General features: G+C 39.3%; 1 protein-coding gene and 1 pseudogene across 1 annotated transcript in view; both read left to right on the top strand.

The window, feature by feature from the left end:
• lsp1b (lymphocyte specific protein 1 b) overlaps nucleotides 1-19,699 on the top strand; it is a 59,340-nt gene that overhangs the window by 21,485 nt on the left and 18,156 nt on the right. The window contains exons 4-7 of the mRNA XM_085460870.1: nucleotides 979-1,133; nucleotides 1,861-2,155; nucleotides 3,662-3,787; nucleotides 19,329-19,352. Of these exons, the coding sequence (XP_085316996.1) occupies nucleotides 979-1,133; nucleotides 1,861-2,155; nucleotides 3,662-3,787; nucleotides 19,329-19,352 (600 nt within the window). The remainder of the gene's footprint in view (nucleotides 1-978; nucleotides 1,134-1,860; nucleotides 2,156-3,661; nucleotides 3,788-19,328; nucleotides 19,353-19,699) is intronic.
• Nucleotides 11,765-14,983, top strand: LOC146719149 (uncharacterized; annotated as a pseudogene).

Genomic DNA, 19,699 nt, shown 5'->3' on the forward strand with positions numbered 1-19,699 from the left:
GTTTGGGAGGGATGGTTATATTGTGTATCTGGAATGAATTTTAGGTCTCTACGTCCATCCCATGGGGAATGGGAGCAGTAACAAAGGTGTTGCGTTTATATTTTTGTTGAGTGTATGTTTAAATAAATATTTTGATCTCGTTTCACTTTCATTAAACAAGGACAGTAAGAACAGAAACAATGAACATTAAATGTTTTGCTTTTTCTTCTCTTTTGTTTGAGATGATTTTAGGAACTGGGTTACATTAAGCTGCTGAAATTGCCCACTCAAAGCTCTGAGCTCAACCGTATTGAAAGTTTGTTTTAAAAGCCAGATCAGTGCCAAGAAATCAACAATTTTAAATGAGCTCTACCAGTTCTGCCAGGCCCTGGTAGAGTTTAAATATTGAGACAAATATATAGCAAGAAGTATGACAACCACTTGGATCTAATGACTTCTAAAACCACCCCGGCAAGATGTGAGTTATTGAGGGAGATTTAACCAAAAAATAGTGGGGGTATATAATTATTTGATCTCGTCTGTATACCTTTGACCCTTTGTAGAACTTGTGCACCAATTCTTGTTTAGTGAAGTCATTAAATGCTTAAATGCTTTGCAAAGTGGAAAAAGTTCAAGGAAATCATTAAAAGCTCAAATTACCATGACATTCATATCTACACTCTGTTATGGTTCCCAAATCTGCACTTTGGTTGCCCAATCATTTACACTAATAATGCTCTACATAATGATTGTTAGGGAAATTGCTCTGCAAGCACAGGAGGAATTTAAGTATGTTTATTATTACCTGTAGTGATTTTTAATCATAACTTGTAACCTAGGGGTTTATGTGGGGAAACAGTAAATAATTCTAATAAATAATTATTGCAATGCTAAGAAAAAATGCATGGTCTGATGTAAACATCTTTTGCACACTCTTGGTATATAGCATTAATTTATTAAAGATGTTGTGTTCCCTTCTCTGCATTTGACTTCTTATAGACCTCGAATGACAAAAAGGAAGTCAGGACATCTTACAGCTCATCGGTCTTCTTGGCACACGACACAAGGTTGCAGCACACAACCTGCCGGCCAGCAGATATGACATCGTATTTGGCAGCAGGAACAATGAAGCCACGATATGCTCCCTACTCACTGTTAGTTTTTTTTTCCTTGTTCTTTTTTTTTAATGTCTTGCTGTGCCCAATCTAGGTAATAGACACACAGCATTACTCATCTTCTCTAATTCTTAAACACAAAAAGCTACAAATAAAATATAACATAGCATGTTGCTATATTGTATTTGGGTTGACAAAATAATTAAATAATAATAATGAAAAAAGAATTAGAAGTGAGCTTGCTTAACAAAAGGAATGAAATAAAACTTTATTTGATGAAAATATAGGAAAATAAATAAGTCACAGTCATGAAAATTGTGGGTTATCTTGTTGCAATAATACAAAATTATATTTTGGTGGTGATATTTTGCAAATGCCTGCTTTAAAAAAGTGTTGCGTAGTTTCTGTAGGAAGCCAGGCAGATGTTTTAGGAAAAGTAATATGTTTTTTTTACTTTTCTTCAACATTTTCTTTTCTTTTTTCCTGCAGTTGTAAAATGTAACATAATTGCTATATTTTTAAGAAAACGTTAGGGAAAGATGATATCATGTGAGGTGAAATCATACAGTATGACTGTCAGCCTCTACTACACCCTGCTCATTTTGCTCAAGTACAGTACTTAAGTGATTTTACATTTTGAAATGCAGTCATTTGTGTAGGTTATGTAGAGTTTTTTTCTTTGTTGTTTTCCCCAAGGTTTTTACTTGTGGTAATGTGTCTGGATCACAACATTTTGGTCAGTTCAATGTAATTATCTTTTCCACAGTGAAGAAGCCTGCAGGGTGAAGGGGGAGGTGGAGGTGCAAAAGGAAAAGGAGGAGAAGAATGAGAATAACAAGCATGAGCAGGAGAGAGAAGAAGAAGAGGTGCAGCCAACTCTGCAGAAAGAGAGGAGGCCGACAGAAAGCAGACAGACTCCAAGAGATGATGAACAGGAGGAAGAGGTGGACTTCACACATGAAGTGAAGGAAGACCTCCACCACATAAGGGTGTGGCGACACAGGGATGACAAGAATGAGGCGAGGGAGGACAATGAAGAAGAAAGAACACTGCAAAACAAGGTTTGCTTTGTACAGATTGTAAGGAAATCTATGGATTTACACACACACACACACACACACACACACACACACATGTATATATATTATATATAGAGAGAATTAATTAAAAATATATTTATTATATATTACATATAAAATATATTTAAAATATATATATTTAAATTTACTTAGGTAACTGTCCTTTTTGCACAATAAGATCAATGTAGAGCAATCTTGAGAATAAGATCATACTTTCATGTAAGATTTGCAAAATGCTACCTCAGAAAATGTCAGGAGGTTTGTGAGTCTATCAATAAAGGCAGACTGAAGATCCATTTTCAATAAAACACTGTTGACATAGATGTCATGCAGCAAGCACACAGGTTCCAAATCAACTAGAATTACACTCTTCTGGAAACAATTTTGAAATTTTATATTTGGCTATGTCATTTATAATCCATCGTGTGCACATAAAAACAATGAATCTCATGAAATCTTCATGAGATAATAACATCAAGGACAAACTAACTTCAGTTTTGCCTCCATGATTCAATCTCTCACACAATTTGTCAAATGTGTCCAACAGTTTCACATGTTAAGAAGTTGGGATTTAGGCATTTCATTTTGTTATTCAGACATCTACAAAGCAGCTATGTCAGTAAAGTACTGACATAGCTCCAGAAAAATGTCCTGTTTCCCCTAGTGTTTCATAAAAAGTGTTTCATGAAGTACACGCAAGCTTTTTAAACAACTCCAATTTCATAGAATTTGGCTCCAGATCTGAAGCAATAAAGTGAAAGAATGCTGCTTTGGCTTAGAGGGTGTCAAAATGAAGCACCAATGATGTAAGGCGCTGTGGAAATTCCAGTTTTTATCACCAGCAGTGGGCTAGGTATTCATTAGGCTTTTGCCACCAACTAATGCAGTTTGAGCGAACAGTGAAAACAAGTTTTAAAAGTTTCACACTTTAAAATTGGGCGATATTGGGGAAAAGTGTCAAAATTATGCATCAACACCCAGCCCCGCCAACATTTGAAAGGGGTGCACTCTAAAAGTACCAAACGCCAGCTACACTTTCAGAGAGGTATATTGTTGTACCATTAATCCTACGACAGCTTATGTCTGGAGTGTTATTGTTTAAGATGCTGTCATTGTGTCTTTGATGGGGGGTAGTTATTTGTTACAATTGTGGTTTGTGCTTTATGGAAACAAACCTTGATCCTCTTAGGAAAATTTTCTGCCATAATGTACAAAGGCTGCGATACCAAAACTAGCAACATCTGGTTTTATTTTACTTTTCCCCACCCAAGGGTGAAGTGGATACTAATGTGCCTTAAAGAAATAAGAAAGCTTATTAATTTAAATCATCTTAAACTCGAAAAGAAACAATGCAAATATGTGCTTTATACTGCTTTGAGGCATATATTTACCTTGCCTTCAGTGTACACAAATTAAGGACAGAAAGTACTTTTACTGCACATCTGTCTATCAAATACAAATGTTCTGTTTTTCTTTTTTTTTTCCTAGCGACTGACAGACAGCAGAGACCAGTGGAGCGAGCTGGAAAACAGAAGCTCTGCCATTTCTCTCTGCAACAGCAGTGAAGGCGAAGAGTCATTAAACTGCTACGGTCCCATGAGTCCAACATTCAAGGTAACTTGTAAAACCGAGGGTGATCTGTAGGACTTCTTTTGGTATTTACTGGGTCTCCATAATCATATGGTGTCTAGTGTAAACCTCCTTACAGAAAAGGTAACATCTACTATGCTCCGGTACAAAATTTGATGTATTGTACTCAATGTTCCCTCTAAGCTGCGCACGTGCGCAATTGCGCACTGCTGGCATGGTCTCTGCGCACAAAAAAAAAAATCTAACCTGAAGTGAAATTAAAATTAAAACTTTAACAATTCTGTTTTGCAGTGCTAGTCAGTAATGTTGTGTTGGGCTCTTTTAATAAAACTCCTCGTTTAGGCAATAATGTGGAACCCCACCATGTTTATTCCAGCTCACTCTATATCCATCACATAGCATCCTTCCTGTCTAGAAGGGTAAGTACTGCCGCCTAGTGGCGCATGATATTCACCAATATAGATTACACCACATCCCCCTTACTGAAGTCAGACTGGTACATTCTTTTGTTCTTCAAACAAAACATAACTGCATATAGTTTTTTTCAATACAGGCATACCCCAACATTTCAGGAAACATAAAGTCAGTATTGTCATAAACACTTTCTATTATCCTCCTGTAACAGAATAATCACTTTCTCTTTTCTTTTCCACCCGTAACAGAATAAACACTTTTTTTCTTTTCAACCTGTAACAGAATAAACACATTTTTTTCTTTTCAACATGCTACCCTCAAAACCACAACTCAGCATTTGAAACACACTTTTCCGTTTTCAAACAATCAGCTTCACAGATCAAGTCTTTTGGGTTTAATCACCTCCCTACCAGACCGGGTTCTAACCACACCTGGTGTATGGGGTGCGCTTGGCTCAGAAACTTTCTCTGTAGGAGTAGCTTGGATCTGTGTGGCTTCGGTTTGAGCCTCTGTTTGCGGGATCGGCACAAGATGACTGCGGTTTCTTCTAATTGTCCCTTGGGGCCCACTGATGACGTACGATCGTGGAGTCGGGTGGACTGCTGTCACTGTGCCCTGTGCTCTTGCATCCGTGATCCAGACTGGTTGTCCTGGCACCAATTTATCCAGTTCTCTCGTTCTATGTCTCTTGTTAAAACTTTCGGTTTGTCTCAGCCGTTTCTCTCTCTCCGAACAACTAACCTGCTGAAAATCAGGCAGACAGGACTGTAAGGTTTCAGGAAGCATTGGCAAGGTAGTACGAAGCCTGCGCCCCATGAGAAGTTGAGCCGGGCTGTAGCCATTTGCCAGTGCTGTTGTTCTGTATGCCAGCAACGCCTTGTATGGATCGCTAGCCTTTTTGAGGAGATTCTTGACGGTCTGGACGCCTCTCTCCGCTTCGCCGTTGCTCTGCGGGTATCTGGGACTACTGGTGACATGCTCAAAACAGTAGTCCTTTGCAAAGTCTCTCATTTCTTGACATGCAAATTGTGGCCCATTATCGGTGAGCAATACTTCAGGGATTCCATGGCGTGCAAATATTGACTTTAAATGCACAATCACATTGGCTGAACGAGTTGGACTGAGTTGAGCAATCTTGACATATCTCGAGAAGTAATCCACTACTAACAGATAGTTTTTGTCTTTTAGTGTGAACAGATCAGCTCCTAAGTTCTGCCATGGCCTCTCAGGTAAACGTGTGGGCATAAGAGGTTCCCTCACATTAACTCTCTCCTGAATGCACAGCCTGCACTTAAGGACAAGTTCACCGATCTGGTTACTCAGGCCTGGCCACCACACTGCTTGTCACGCACGTTCTCTACACTTGACTACTCCTTGGTGTCCCTCGTGTATTTTGTCCAGAACTGCGTTTCGCATGTTTGCAGGTATGACCAACCTTGTACCTCTCAGTAGTAGTCCATTGTGTACACTCAAAACTGCTCTTTCAGACCAGTAGTGCTTCACCACTCCCTGCAGCTGGTTCCTGTCCGGCCAGCCCTCTGCACAGTACTTCATGACTTGCGAACAGACGCTGTCAGACTGCAGCTGCTCACGGAGATCTGAAAGGTATTTGCTGCTAGTAGGAAGGCCCTCCAGCACTGTGTCAACGTAGATATCAGTGTCCTCCATAAGGTCATTGTCTCTGGGAATCACGTTGCCTGCCAACGGCAACCGTGACAGCGTGTCGGCTGTGGTGAGGCTTTTGCCTGGAATGTGCCTTATAGTGTAAGAATACCTCATCAGGCGCATGCGGAATCTCTGTATCCGTGGTGGAAGCAAATCCAGGGCTTGTCCTCCGAGTAGGCTCACTAGTGGCTTATGGTCGGTCTCAAGCTCAAAGTGTAGCCCTAGAATAAAGTCACTGAATCTTTCGCTGGCCCAGGTGAGCGCTAGCGCTTCTTTTTCCAGCTGAGCGTAGCGCTGCTCTGTGGCTGTCAATGATCGCGAGGCATACGCGACAGGTGACCACACATCATTGTCTTTCTGTAGTAAGACTGCCCCCAACCCGTATGAAGAGGCATCTGCTGAGATCTTCTGGGGTTTGTTTGAGTTGTAGAGCTGTAGCACTGGTGCAGATGACAGTTCTTGTTTTAAACTGTTAAAGGCGTTTTGTTGCTCATGCCCCCAGTACCACATGTTTTTAGTTGAAAGCAAGTCTCTCAGTGGTTTGTCTTTCTCAGAAAGGTTTGGGATGAATTTCCCCAGCTGGTTCACCATTCCTAAGAAGCTCCTAAGCTCACTCACAGTGCTTGGCTCTTTCATCTTCTGCACCGCGCTAGTTTTGTCAGGGTCGGGACTCATGCCTTCAGATGACACAATGAATCCTAAGAATTTCACCGCTCATCTGCCAAACTCACATTTTGACATGTTCAGGGTGACGCCTGCCTTCTCTGCACGGTCGAGGACAGCGTGGAGTCTCATGTCGTGCTCCTCTCTCGTAGATCCCCAGACCAGGATGTCGTCCATGTGGCATACGACTCCCGCGAGGCCGGCTGCCACTTCTGTCACCATCATGTTTTGGAAATGCTCTGGTGCACTGGAAATACCAAATGGCAGACGGTTGAAATGGTACCTACCAAATGGCGTAATAAACATGGTGAGGAGAGCAGATTCTTTGGATAGCGGCATTTGCCAAAAGCCCATGTTAGCATCGAGCTTGGAGAAATACTGCGCCCCTGTGAGCATGTCTAGTGTTTGGTCGACAAGAGGGAAGGATATATCTTTCGTGGCACACCGACCCATTTAAAGGTGTCATGTCCACGCAGATGCGGACTGTCTCTTTGTCCTTTTTAGGGGCTACGACCATGCCGCAACACCAGTCTGTGGGCCCCTCCAACTGTTCCATCCTCTGTAGCTCTGCTTTGACTTTGCCCAGTAGTGGGAGCGGAACACGCCTGGGCACTTTCAGTGAATAAGGTTTAGCGTCGGGCTTCAGCTTAATCGTGTACGGTTTTTGAACAAGCCCGAGCCCATCCCATAGCTTCGGGTACGCTTTCTTCACTGTCTCAAGGTCAACATTGTCCATTCGGGCAATTAATTTCAGTCTCACAGAAGCTGTCCTGCTTAAGAGAGCTACACGCAGATTTCTGACTACATAGATTGTCTCTGCAGTGCTCCTGTCACTGTAGGAAATGTCCTCCTTTGTGGACCCAAGCATGGTCAGTGCTGCACCTCCTGGTCCATACAGTGGCTTTTCAGCTTTTTGCAGATGCTCATTTGGCTGCTTAATGTCTTTGAATGTCTCTTCTGAGATAGCTGTGACATCTGCCCCCGAGTCTAATTTGAAGGTCATGCTTTTGCCTCTCACGCAGATGTTAGCAAGCCACGGGTCTTCTCCTGAATCCAGTTCACCTAGGAGGAGTCCATCTGCACAGTCTGCCACCACATGCACAGCTGTAGACCTACAAACTCTCCCGTAGTGTCCACGTTTCCCGCAGTTGTGGCATTCTGCATTTTTAGCTGGGCACTGTGCTGCCGGGTGCATCTGTGTTTTTCCACATTTAAAACACGTTTTATTCTCTTGTTTTGTTATTTGTGGTTTTCGTGGCTTGAACTGCGTTTGCTCTCTGCTTCTGAATTTATTGGGCTGTGACTTTCTGACATGCACGGCATCCATGGCTGTTTTGCCTGTGCTGCTGTCGCCTCTGAGGTCAGTTTGCTGTCTTTTTATTTCCTCAGATTGTCTCGCCATTGTGATAGCTTTGGTTAGCGTCAAATCTTTGTTGAGCTGCATTCTCTCCGACAGTGATGAATCTTTAAGACCCACAACGAGCCTATCCCTCAAAAGTTCATCGTGGAGTTCACCATATTCACAGTTTTCGGCGAGAGCATATAGAGCTGTTATGAAGGAGTCAACTGTTTCCGCTGGCTGTTGTACTCGCTTATTAAACTTTGCTCTTTCATAAATCACATTCTTTCTGGGGACAAAATGTCTGTCAAATGCGTTTCTGACCGCATCGTACTGCTGGCGCTGCCCGTCTGTTAGGTCTAGTCCCCTTAGCACGTCGTCAGCCTCGTCTCCCATGCAGTATACTAATGTGTTCACTTGGTTAGCATCAGTTGAACCATTCAGATTACTTGCCATTCTGAAACGCTCTAAACGTCTGATCCACTTCTCCCATTCTTGGGGCTTTGCGAAGTCGAACGGTTCCGGTGGCTTGATGGTGAAAGTAGCCGCTCGTGGAGCTGCCGTAACCGGGCCAGGAGTCGCCGGTAACGCTGCTGCTTGCGCCGTCATTTTCGTCACTAGCCGTTCGCCAAGCTGACGGTTATTTTTTCCACTGTCTCTCTTCGCCGCCTAGAGCGAGTGCACTTCTGACACCATGTTGTGTTGGGCTCTTTTAATAAAACTCCTCGTTTAGGCGATAACGTGGAATCCCACCATGTTTATTCCAGCTCACTCTATATCCATCACATAGCATCCTTCCTGTCTAGAAGGGTAAGTACTGCCGCCTAGTGGCGCATGATATTCACCAATATAGATTACACCACAAGTAAGTGACTGGCTGCTCCCGTATGGGATTAGAACGATGCCACCTTATCCCATAGTCCAGCCAATAATGGGATTCACATTCGTATATACGCAGCTAATCCACGTCGTCGGCAGGCTATGACAGCGTCCTTATGTGCCGACACCGGTGTTTTAGTTAGCAAAGCGGCGTGGCTGATGTGGAGTGAAGCCACGTTAATGACAACGTGTACAACCATTGGAGATGTGAGCAGGACAGACGGAACAATTGACGGAAAAAGTGTGGACTTTATACCAGTTTTTAAATTGTGTTGATAGGCCACATTAAACCAGAGTTATGATTAAAAAATATGTGCAATGTTTGGTTTTCTTCCTGAATACTATCGTTGTTTATATTTACTGCGGGAAGAAACGTTCTATAAGAAAAAACGCTCGAAAGCACTCTCCGCCTGTGAGCAAAAACAAAACCAAAAACACCCCCACCCTTTCCTATTGGTCGAAAAAAGTACCATGTCGACCAATCAAAAAATGATATGGCAAGTTGTTAAGAAACTTTACTTTACTCGTTACTTGAAAAAAGTAATCAGATTACATATACGTATATGTCTCGCTTTAAAAAAATAATAATCTGAATCTTACAATCTTACAATCTTACAACAAACGTTTTCATCTAATGTAAAATGTATAGAAATCCATTATGGTACATAGTAATTTTTTTTAGGGTCCCATCATAATTTCTTCAGAAGTAGCCAAGTGATGATGCCAAGTGATATGATGCCAGTATTTACCCACATTTTCTAGATACTGTACCAGTACTGTGTGTAAAATGCCATCAAAAAGTCAATTAAGTTTTATTCTTTCTCACCTGTCTTTCTATCTCCTATCGCTTTTTAAAGGTTGCCATGTTAGAAAAAATGTTTTGCCCTGCCATGCTGTTTATTGATGTGGCAAATGAATGGTTTATGAAAATATATCTAAATCTGTCATCAGTAATCAGTAATGATCATGTCTCCCCTCTAGTCTTCTCAGTCTTAATTTCAGGTTTTCACCATGGGTTGTAGATAGTTCAGGAGGTTAACTCGACCAAGCAGTCTACTTTCGGGTACTGTTTAGAATACCGGAATAGGGAGGATGATGTATTAGACTGATACATATATACCAACAAGACAGTGTACATCACTGTGACAACAGCATTTGTTTTCATTCAAAGGCTTTATGGTTTTTCCTCTGGTGGGCCGGTCTCTAGTCAAAATGCCCGGGCCGATTTTTTGTCCCAGTCCAGCCCTGGTGTTCACTCAGACACATGGAAAATTAGAGGGAACATTGATTGTACTGTTCCTGCATTGACATATTGTTCAATCAGAATACAGAAAACAACTAAAGCTAAAGTTCAATGCAAAGTTTTCATGTGATATGTTATGTGCAAGTGAATTTTGATTACTTTACAGATTTTATAAGTGTTTCCTTCAAAAATTAAATTTCTTGTAAAATTCCCTTGGTTCTGTTTGAGGATGTTGCAACTCATCTGAGATGGACTAGTTCCTTCTTCATTTTTTAACAATGAAGCAGGTGTGTACCACGTGGATCGGTCTGGGTCAGCTTCAGTTGCACCCAGCACTTTTTACCTATGATGATGTTAAATTGCTCAGATATAATGTAATGAACTTCTGATGATAAAGTCTTATTGTATGAGGTGCCGTAAGGGACATTATTACTGAAACGCTCTCACACACACTACTGAAATTTTACCTCTCACACACACTACTGAAACGCTCTCACACACACTACTGAAATTTTACCTCACACACACTACTGAAACGCTCTCTCACACACACTACTGAAACGCTCTCACACACACTACTGAAATTTTACCTCTCACACACTACTGAAACGCTCTCGCACACACTATTGAAATTTTTAGCTCTCACACACACAACTGAAATGCTCTCACACACACTACTGAAACGCTCTCACACACACTACTGAAAGGTACTCACACACTCCACTGAAACCAGAGGCATTTCCGCTGAACAGGAAGTTGTTTCCTGACAAGGAAACTGATGGAAAAAGCGATATATTTCAAAACACTACAAGGATGTCTACTCAGCGTCCTGCTAATACAGCGGTCCCCAACCTTTTTTGCGCCACGTATCATTTATGGCCGACAATAATTTCACGGACCGGCCTTTAAGTTGTCTTGGATAAATACAATAAAATAAAACCAGTACCGCTACCAAAAAAAGAAGATTTATTCATAACACACGGGAAAAGACCCAGGGAAACCGAGTTAACAATATAAACGATATAAAAAATTAAAAAAAAAACTATAAATACCCTGAAAACCATAAATTTCAAACTCAAGCCTCAACTCTTGCGACCTGGTACCAAACGACTCACAGACCGGTACTGGTCCAGGACCTGGGGGTTGGGGATGGCTGTGCTTGTAGCCTAAGTGAAGCAGCCGCATTACTTAACAATATTTTAGCTTCCTTGAATCCAGGAATGGATTCAAGGTGCAACAGGGAATTCGGCAAGTATGTCCTATTTCCCCTAAGCTTTTTATATTGGTATATATACAGTTGTTAACACTATTAATCAAAAATTCTAAAGACATACAAGGAATATCAATTTTTAATAAAGACTTCAAAATAAGTCACTTCGCAGATGATACATCTATTTTTTTGAAAGATAAATACGTGGTAGAGAAAACTAAATTTTTTCTAAAGCATCTCGTTTATCTCTCAGTATCAAAAAATGTGAACTACTACCGATTCATACAAGCTCTGACTCCTCAATAGCTTTGGTTAGAGTTGAATCTAAAGTTAAATATATAGTGCTGATAATTATGGAAGCGTAGAGCTGCCACCCAGGCAAAAGAAAAATACAAGTGTATCACGTTATAACGTGAAAAGTTTATTGTTCTAACAAGATACTTTTCCTGTTTGTACAATATATTTTTCACGTTTGAACAACATAATATCACGTTATTACAATATACATAATTATCACGTTCGTACAATATAATTATCACATTCGTACAATATAAATATCATATTGTACGAATGTGATCATATATTGTACAAACGTTAAAAAAAATACCATTACAATAACATTTTTTATTGTAAGAACGTAAAACGTGTTGCATTCGGAAACCCAAATCCATGGTAGTTGTGGAGAGCTCACGCTCTTCAGAACTGGCACTTAACTTTGAATGCCCTGCTTTCAACATGGACACAAACACTGATAGCCCACTTCTGAGATTTCTTTGGAATCGTGGTGTACCTGAGGACTGTCTCTTACGAATGCTACAAGAACACGTAAGTGCTCTCTTGAGGGGGAAACTTGTAAAACTCGCTTTTTACGAAGTTACAGCGTCTAAAAATGTGACATATTGCTTAGTTAACAACCACAGCGGTTTTCGCTTCTCTCGCTTTGACTGCGTAAGGACGTAACGGTAGGCTGCATTGGTGTGGATCTTTAATATGGAATGGAGAATGTAAAACAAATTAACCCGCTGTATAAAACTGGGTCGTTGTATGACCACATGTTACTACTTAACCCGTATGCAGATTCCAGGTTTCTTAAATATATCGCTATATTATGTGATGCACAATGTTTCCTTGTTTATCTAAAAACAAATGAATTAAACTGTGTTTATATTGATATTTGGCTTCAATTTAAAAAAAAACACTGAGTTCAACCCTTTGTGCTCTGTGCAACTGAAAGATACGTGAATACTAATTTACTTTTTCAAAGGTGGGCGTTGTATATACTGTAATATTTCTATTAATAACATGTTAGAGAATCTCATTAATGTTGCTGGCATAGAGAGAGGAAAAGAATAAATGCTAAATATTGATGGCTGCCACTAAAATAATAACAGACAATTATCAAAACACATGTGAAATGTACATACATTTTTTTAGTGAGGTACCTCATGTGGTGTGGCAGCAGGCATACCTTGTACTTCTGTATAGTAATAAATATCTCTGTTATTACAGATTGATGCCACAGTGATAGATTTCATGGATGACAAGACCCTGTCTTGTTACATCCCAACATATGGTGACCGGATAGCTGCCAGACGGTTCTGCTTGGAAAACAGTGGTGCAAGTACTAAGGAATCAAGAAAAAACTCATTGCTCGAAAAATTGAAGGAAAAGATGGGAATCAATGAAAATGAGAAGAAATCTGATCATGAGGAGGCATTTGTTTCTAAGAGAAAAAGAACATATGCAAAAAACAACAAATGAGCTGAGAAAAAGACTCGAAAAATTGAGTTAGGGTGGATCCATGAAGGTAAGCAAGTGAGAAAGCACAGAGGAGGAGGAACAAGGACCTTTGATGTGCCCAAAGACTCCAAAAAAGCTGACATATTACAGTATGCAAAAGATCTTTTCTTTCCAAGTGGAAAAAGCAAATTTGGAAGATGGGAGGTGTTCAGTCATGACATATTAGACTATCAGGAAGAGGCCGTATTTGATGAAGATGTCACAGTTGGAGAACTCTATTCAGCACTTAAAATGGGAATGTTGAAATTTTACTTGTGCACAAGAAGATTTTCCAATGATGAAGATGATGAAGAAGTTTATGATAGAGGGAAAACACATGTAAACAATGTTACACAACTGACTGACTCACATCAAGGAGATGAAGAAGCTTCTCACACTGTTGTGATCTCATCATCAGAATCTAGGAATGCTGATGAAGATGTATTATTAGACACATCTGAGGTAATGATTGGACCCTACCTTGGAGAGCCTCTGCCTTGTCAACTTGATGACACTGTAATAGATGAACCATTCCTGCAGTTTGAGGAAGATGATCTGGTCATCACATCCATTACACTTCCTCCAACAAACACAGCAGTCAGTAGTCCAGATACATCTATAAGCAATGAAGCAATAAGCTCTGCAGGATCATATGATGTTGTCTGTGTTACCATCAAACTTCACAGGATTACTATTCTGGAGGAGATGATCAGCCAGTTCAAAGATCCAGCACTCCTCATACACCCTCTAAAATACACCTACATTGATGAAAAAGGAGCTGATGCAGATGGCATATCAAGAGATGTGTATGCTGCATTTTGGTCAGAGTTTGTGGACAACACAGCTGAAGGAGAGGAGTTCAGAGTGCCATCACTGTCTCCGAAATGGCAGGAAGAAGAGTGGAAATCCATGGGTAGAATTTTACTGAAGGGATTTCAAGACCATGGATATTTCCCTTGTCGCCTTGCTCCTGTTTTCACAGTGGCACTCATCTTCGGTGAGAATCAAGTATCAGATGATCTGCTGTTTGAAAGTCTTCTCTTTTACCTAAGTCAATCAGATAGGGATCTGATAACAAGGGCACTAAAAGAAGATCTTACAGATGAAGACAGGGATGAAGTGCTGGATCTCATGGATCGCCTGGATGTATCAGTGCTTCCAACCAAAGAGAACTTAAAAGGCCTTCTTCTGAAAGTCGCACACAAACAATTAATCCAAAAACCAGCATATGCCGCAGAGAAAATGTCCTTAGTTGCAAGCTACTTCCTAAAAGAAGCTTTTCAAAGCCCACAAGATGCCCTACAAATGTATGAGGATAAAAAGCCAACAACGAGAAAGCTTTTGAAGTTGCTTACTGTCTCTCCCACCACTCAAGCAGAGAAGCAGAGCTTCAGATTTCTGCACCAGTACATCAGAGGACTTGACGATACAGGGCTCAGAAGGATGTTCAGGTTTCTTACTGGGTCAGATGTCATCTGTGTTGACAAGGTTGAGGTACTGTTCACGCCTGTGGATGGACTGGCACGACGACCTGTGGCACACACATGTGGCCCTCTTCTGGAACTACCATGGACATACACGTCCTACCCAGAACTACCAAATGAACTGGACAATGTTTTGGCTGCTAAAAGCTCTTATGAGTTCAGCATAGCTTGATTAAAGTCCATCATGTTTAAACCAAAGAATGAAAGGTTTGCACTAACAATGACTGGCTATGAAGCTCTAAAGTTTGTTAAACCCACAAACAGGGAACACATCATTGTATAAAAAAAGAAAGAGCTTAAATTTCAGGGAAGTGTTTTATTTCATATTTGAATTTATTTTCAAAAATTGTGGACAACATCAATTTGTTTCCACCATGAAAAATTTAAATTTCAGTTTAAGTTTTCATACTTAAAAGTTTTACTAGTTTAAATGTTAACTAATTATGTTTAATAAGTTCATATGGTTAGCAGCAAGAGGTGAACTATGCTTATTATTAGTTCTTATCATGTGTCAAGGTACTTTTCCACAGGTCTGTGGTGCAGTTTTGTAGGATACAAAATGTCTGCTATAGAGGGGATGTTTTGTTTAGTAATAATTCAAAAGACTTAATATTAATTATTTTCAAGTATATTTTTTTTACCTTTCCACCAGTCATTTGTTTAGAACATAGGCAATAGGAAGGCAATGTGTTTGATGCAATAGTTGACTGGAATAAAAGACAGAAAATTGGCACATAAGTTAAGTTTTGTAGTGTTTATCAAGAGTCCGTGTTTTCTTCTCCTTGAACACAAATAAAAGGGAGGTTAACATCTAACACTGTTTGTTAATTATTACATAATGCAGAATTTGTACATTTACCAGTTTACAAGAAACTGTTCGTGGATGAATAGCAGTTGCACAATGTGTTCAGTAAAATTGAAAACAATATTTCATGAATAATAATGTATAGGATCAGCAGTTTAAAAAATGTTTTTTCGACAGTCTTAAAACAGAAATCAGATATAATAGAAATTCAGTTAAAAAATAATTGGAAATGCCAAAAGGTTGGAGTACGCAGATTTGGTTAAATATATTTAGACATGCTTGCTTGCTACTATCTTGAACCGAAAATCCAAACAAAATAATAATGAATGTCTTTTCTATTGTTTATTGCACAAATAAAACATTGTACCCAAAAATATATGCGTAAAAACTCCCAAAGCCCAATTATATTTAGGTTTATAAGTCCTTCAGTATATAGGCTCTCAGGAAGAAATACAGTTCAATGGATTCATCTGCTGTGCTTGGTGGAAGTAAGAAGTTCTCTGACATTATAAGGCAACACAAGCTGAAAACGGTTTCATCACAGGTATAAGGTCCTCCTCTCTGTTGACATTCTTTCTTACAAGCATCCACTGCCTCCCGAGAAACCTCTTTCAGATGATCCTGTCCTCCAAAGAGATGAGGGATGGTGTACATGAGAATCGGACGTCCACTTGGAGCAACTGCATTTCTGCTTCTGCGTATTATGTGGGTGTTCCACATATGTGCAACTTGCTGCAGCTCTTCCTATTAAATATTAAAAATTTAAAAATCTCATATCAGTAAAAGAACACGCTGGCACGGCTGGCAGCCTTAACCCAATTTCCCTTGGATGAATAAAGTACGATCAATCAATCAATCAATCAAAAGCAGTCGGAAAAACAGAGTTTATCAAAAATACTCAACAACAAGAATAACAGTGGTAGACACGTGATACTGTGGAAAATTTTAAGTAATTATTAAACGTGAATTGTTTTAGACAGTGCGATTTTATGTTTCTGGCCAGTGAAATATGCATTTTTTTCATATCCTGAACGGAGTGATAATAGGGATGGTGCGTGGGTGTTAAAGCAAACTTTTTATTCTCTCTCCGTGTCTCTCTTTCTCTCTAACACACGCACACACACACACACACACACACACATACACACACACACACACACACACACACACAATGACTCATTAAAAGAATATAAACATGGTTACATACCTCGATGACATTCAGGCACGTAAACAATATGAGCTGCTTGTCCAAAAAACATCCAGAAAAGCAGTCATGGTCTTTTAGTTCCTGGAGACGATTTATCCAGTGCTGAGCATGATGTCGTCTCAGAAAGGCCCACCAGCCTTCAATACGCTGATTGTGATTGCTGGATCCAGTAATAAAACAGTTTCTGACGTTCGGATCCATAGTTCAGCGCAAGAATCGTTGCATCTCAGCCATTATGACATTTTCTGTTCCCAAATCAGAGCGAATCCTAGCAGGTGTTCCCATCCTCTTTTCAACTTCTGCTATGAAATATCCAGCAATGACTTTGGGATCATTGTTTGTTGAATAGGCATAAAGCCAAATCATAACTCTCGAAAAGCCATCAATAGCTCCGTTTATACAGATTCCAAAAGGCTTCAGTTTGTCATAGGAGTCAACATGCCACATAAAATTTGGTCCAGGATTTACATGCGTGCGTCGCATTAGGCGATTTCTGCGTCGTTGCTCAACACCGTAAGGGTCAAGATATTTCAGTAAATGTCTCACAGTACTCTGCGTGACAACATAACCTGCCTGAATGCAGTTCAGGTGGTGTAGTTTGTATCCATGGAGCCTCCCATGTCCCTCCAGTTGATCAATAAGAAATCGTGCCACCTCAATCGGATCGGACTCATTCTTTCTCCTGTACAGTCCCATGTGTTTTAGGTTTCTTCTAAGTGTCCGCATGCTTATCACAATACTGTCCAAACTGCTCAATAACAGCAAAATCTCCCCATGCCTCAATCCAAGCATAAAATAGAACTTAATTAATTCCAATAAACGAGCCATTTTCTCGCACTCTGATCTGCACTGTCACCCACTTCACTATGTTTTACACTTCCGTATCTTTACGGCAATATATCATGCTCGACCAATAAAATATATGTTATAACGTGAAAACGTTATTGTTCAAACAATATAATTATCACGTTCGTACAATATGATATTTATATTGTACGAACGTGATAATTATGTATATTGTAATAACGTGATATTATGTTGTTCAAACGTGAAAAGTATATTGTACAAACAGGAAAAGTATCTTGTTAGAACAATAAACTTGTCACGTTATAACGTGATACACTTGTATTTTTCTTTTGCCTGGGTGGCAGCTCTACGCTTCCGTAGATAATATCTAAAAAAAAAAAAAAAAAAAACAATTAGCAGAGAAGACACTAATATTTCTAACTGTATCATGGAGATGAAGAAATCACTTAGCCATTGGTTAACCAGAGACCTCACTATTTTTGGCAGAAACATCCTATCTAAAGCTGAAGGCATCTCCAAATTGATTTATCCTTGTCATTCTCTATATATCTCCTCTAAAAGCATTAATAAGGCTAATACAGTTATTTTCGAATTTTTGTGGAGGAATAAAACCCTTTACATTGAAAATCTCAGCTTGTGAAGGAATACAATAAAGGTGGTATCAAAACTCCAGAATTAGAATTTATGGTTGGCACCCTTAGAATTAAATGGTTAAAATCTGAGATAATGAGTTATACCCACAACTTCTCCCCATAATTAAACCTTATGAAATCATAGGGTAATAACACTTAATCAAAAATCAATTTTCGAGAGCGACTGGTTTAAACAAGCTTATATTCATAACAGATTTGTTGGATGATAACGGTGTCATTCTAAGTTACACAGACTTTTCAGAAAAATATTGTCTAAACTGTTCTCAAAGAGAATATAACAAATTGTGTGAACTGGTCCCACTGCCTCTGCTTCATTTGATTAAAAATGTTATAATATACAATAATTTCTCATCAGTGCTCCCAAATTTATTGCTAGGGCAATGTCAGCTGTTTGATAAAAATGCAATAATAAATTTATTAGTAGTTTCTTCAAAGACAAAATATTTCATAGTTACAACAGAATGGTTACATTGCATGGTTCTAATTTAGTTATTTCATATACACTGGATAAAGCCTACTAAAAATGTATGAAATAGCCTATACCTAAAGTTAAAGAAACACACTTTAAAGTAATAAACAAAATTAATCCTGTGGCAGAATTTCTAAAAAAAAGAGATTTGGCTTTGAGGTGGATCAGTGTTCTTTTTGTACTGATGAAAATGAAACCCTAGAACATCTTTTTTTTCTATGCCCTATCACACAATGCATTTGGTGCAACTTAAAAAATTGGATTTCCCTAAATATTAATGACGTGCCACTATTTGAATTACATCATAAATTTTTTACATGGATCATCTAGCATTGGGTGTCTCAGACATCATTAACATCATCATACTTTTGAGTAAATATCATATCCATTGTGCTAAATGGAGGAACACTAAGCCTTCTCTCCCTGGTTTTATTAATAATTTTAAGATATTTTTTTCTTTGCTAAAAAAGACAAAAAGCACATATGCCAAAAAAAATTAACCAGGATAATGCGTGTCTGCTATTCAAAATTTTGACTTATGCTGAGGCTTATATATTAAGTAATGCAGCTGCTTCTCTTAGGCTACTAGCAGGTTGCTGAGTAGACATCTGTGTAGTGGTTTGTTTGAAATCTACCACTTTTTTCAGTTTCCTTGTCAAGAAACAACTTCCTGTTTAACTGAAACGCCTTCCTGTTTAACTGAAATGACTTCTTGTTCAACTTAAATGCCTTCCTTTTTAACTGAAATGCCTTCCTGTTTAACTGAAACACCTTCCTGTTCAAGTGAAATGCCTTGGTTTTTCAGTAGTGTGTGTGAGAGCGTTTCAGTTGTGTGTGAGAGAGCGTTTCAGTAATAATGTTCCTTATGGCACCTCATATTATTATGTTACATTGTATTAATCATGTCTAAACCCATTGTCTCTTTAATGCCTCCTGATGTCCCAAAAGAAACTCCTCATACAGTTTTACCCAGTAAGTAACCTGCATGTGTCAGCTGACCTATTGTGCAGCAATGGAAGAGAGTCATTTGTCAAACTTAAGGTTTGATTGCACTGATTAAAGAGCAGCCATGAACTGCATGACACAGTTTTATTGGTAGGATTTTTAAATGGTGAGAAAACCTGTTATTGTTGGTTAAAAAAACCTCTTTGAAATTTGAAGTTTATACCACCCTAACATTAACCCTCAGTGGTTTGGTGACCTGATGGATGTTAAAAAGTTCAGAACAGGGAAAGGGTAAAATGAACTCTGAACCACAGAGATATATATTTTTTTATTTTGCAGTGTCTTTTGGTGCAGTGTCACTGACTTCTATAGGA

The sequence above is a fragment of the Copadichromis virginalis genome, linkage group LG1 (genome assembly GCF_057382275.1).
Source record: "Copadichromis virginalis isolate Kocher_CV1m ecotype Utaka linkage group LG1, C_Virginalis_male_GT1.1, whole genome shotgun sequence".
Taxonomy (NCBI): domain Eukaryota; kingdom Metazoa; phylum Chordata; class Actinopteri; order Cichliformes; family Cichlidae; genus Copadichromis; species Copadichromis virginalis.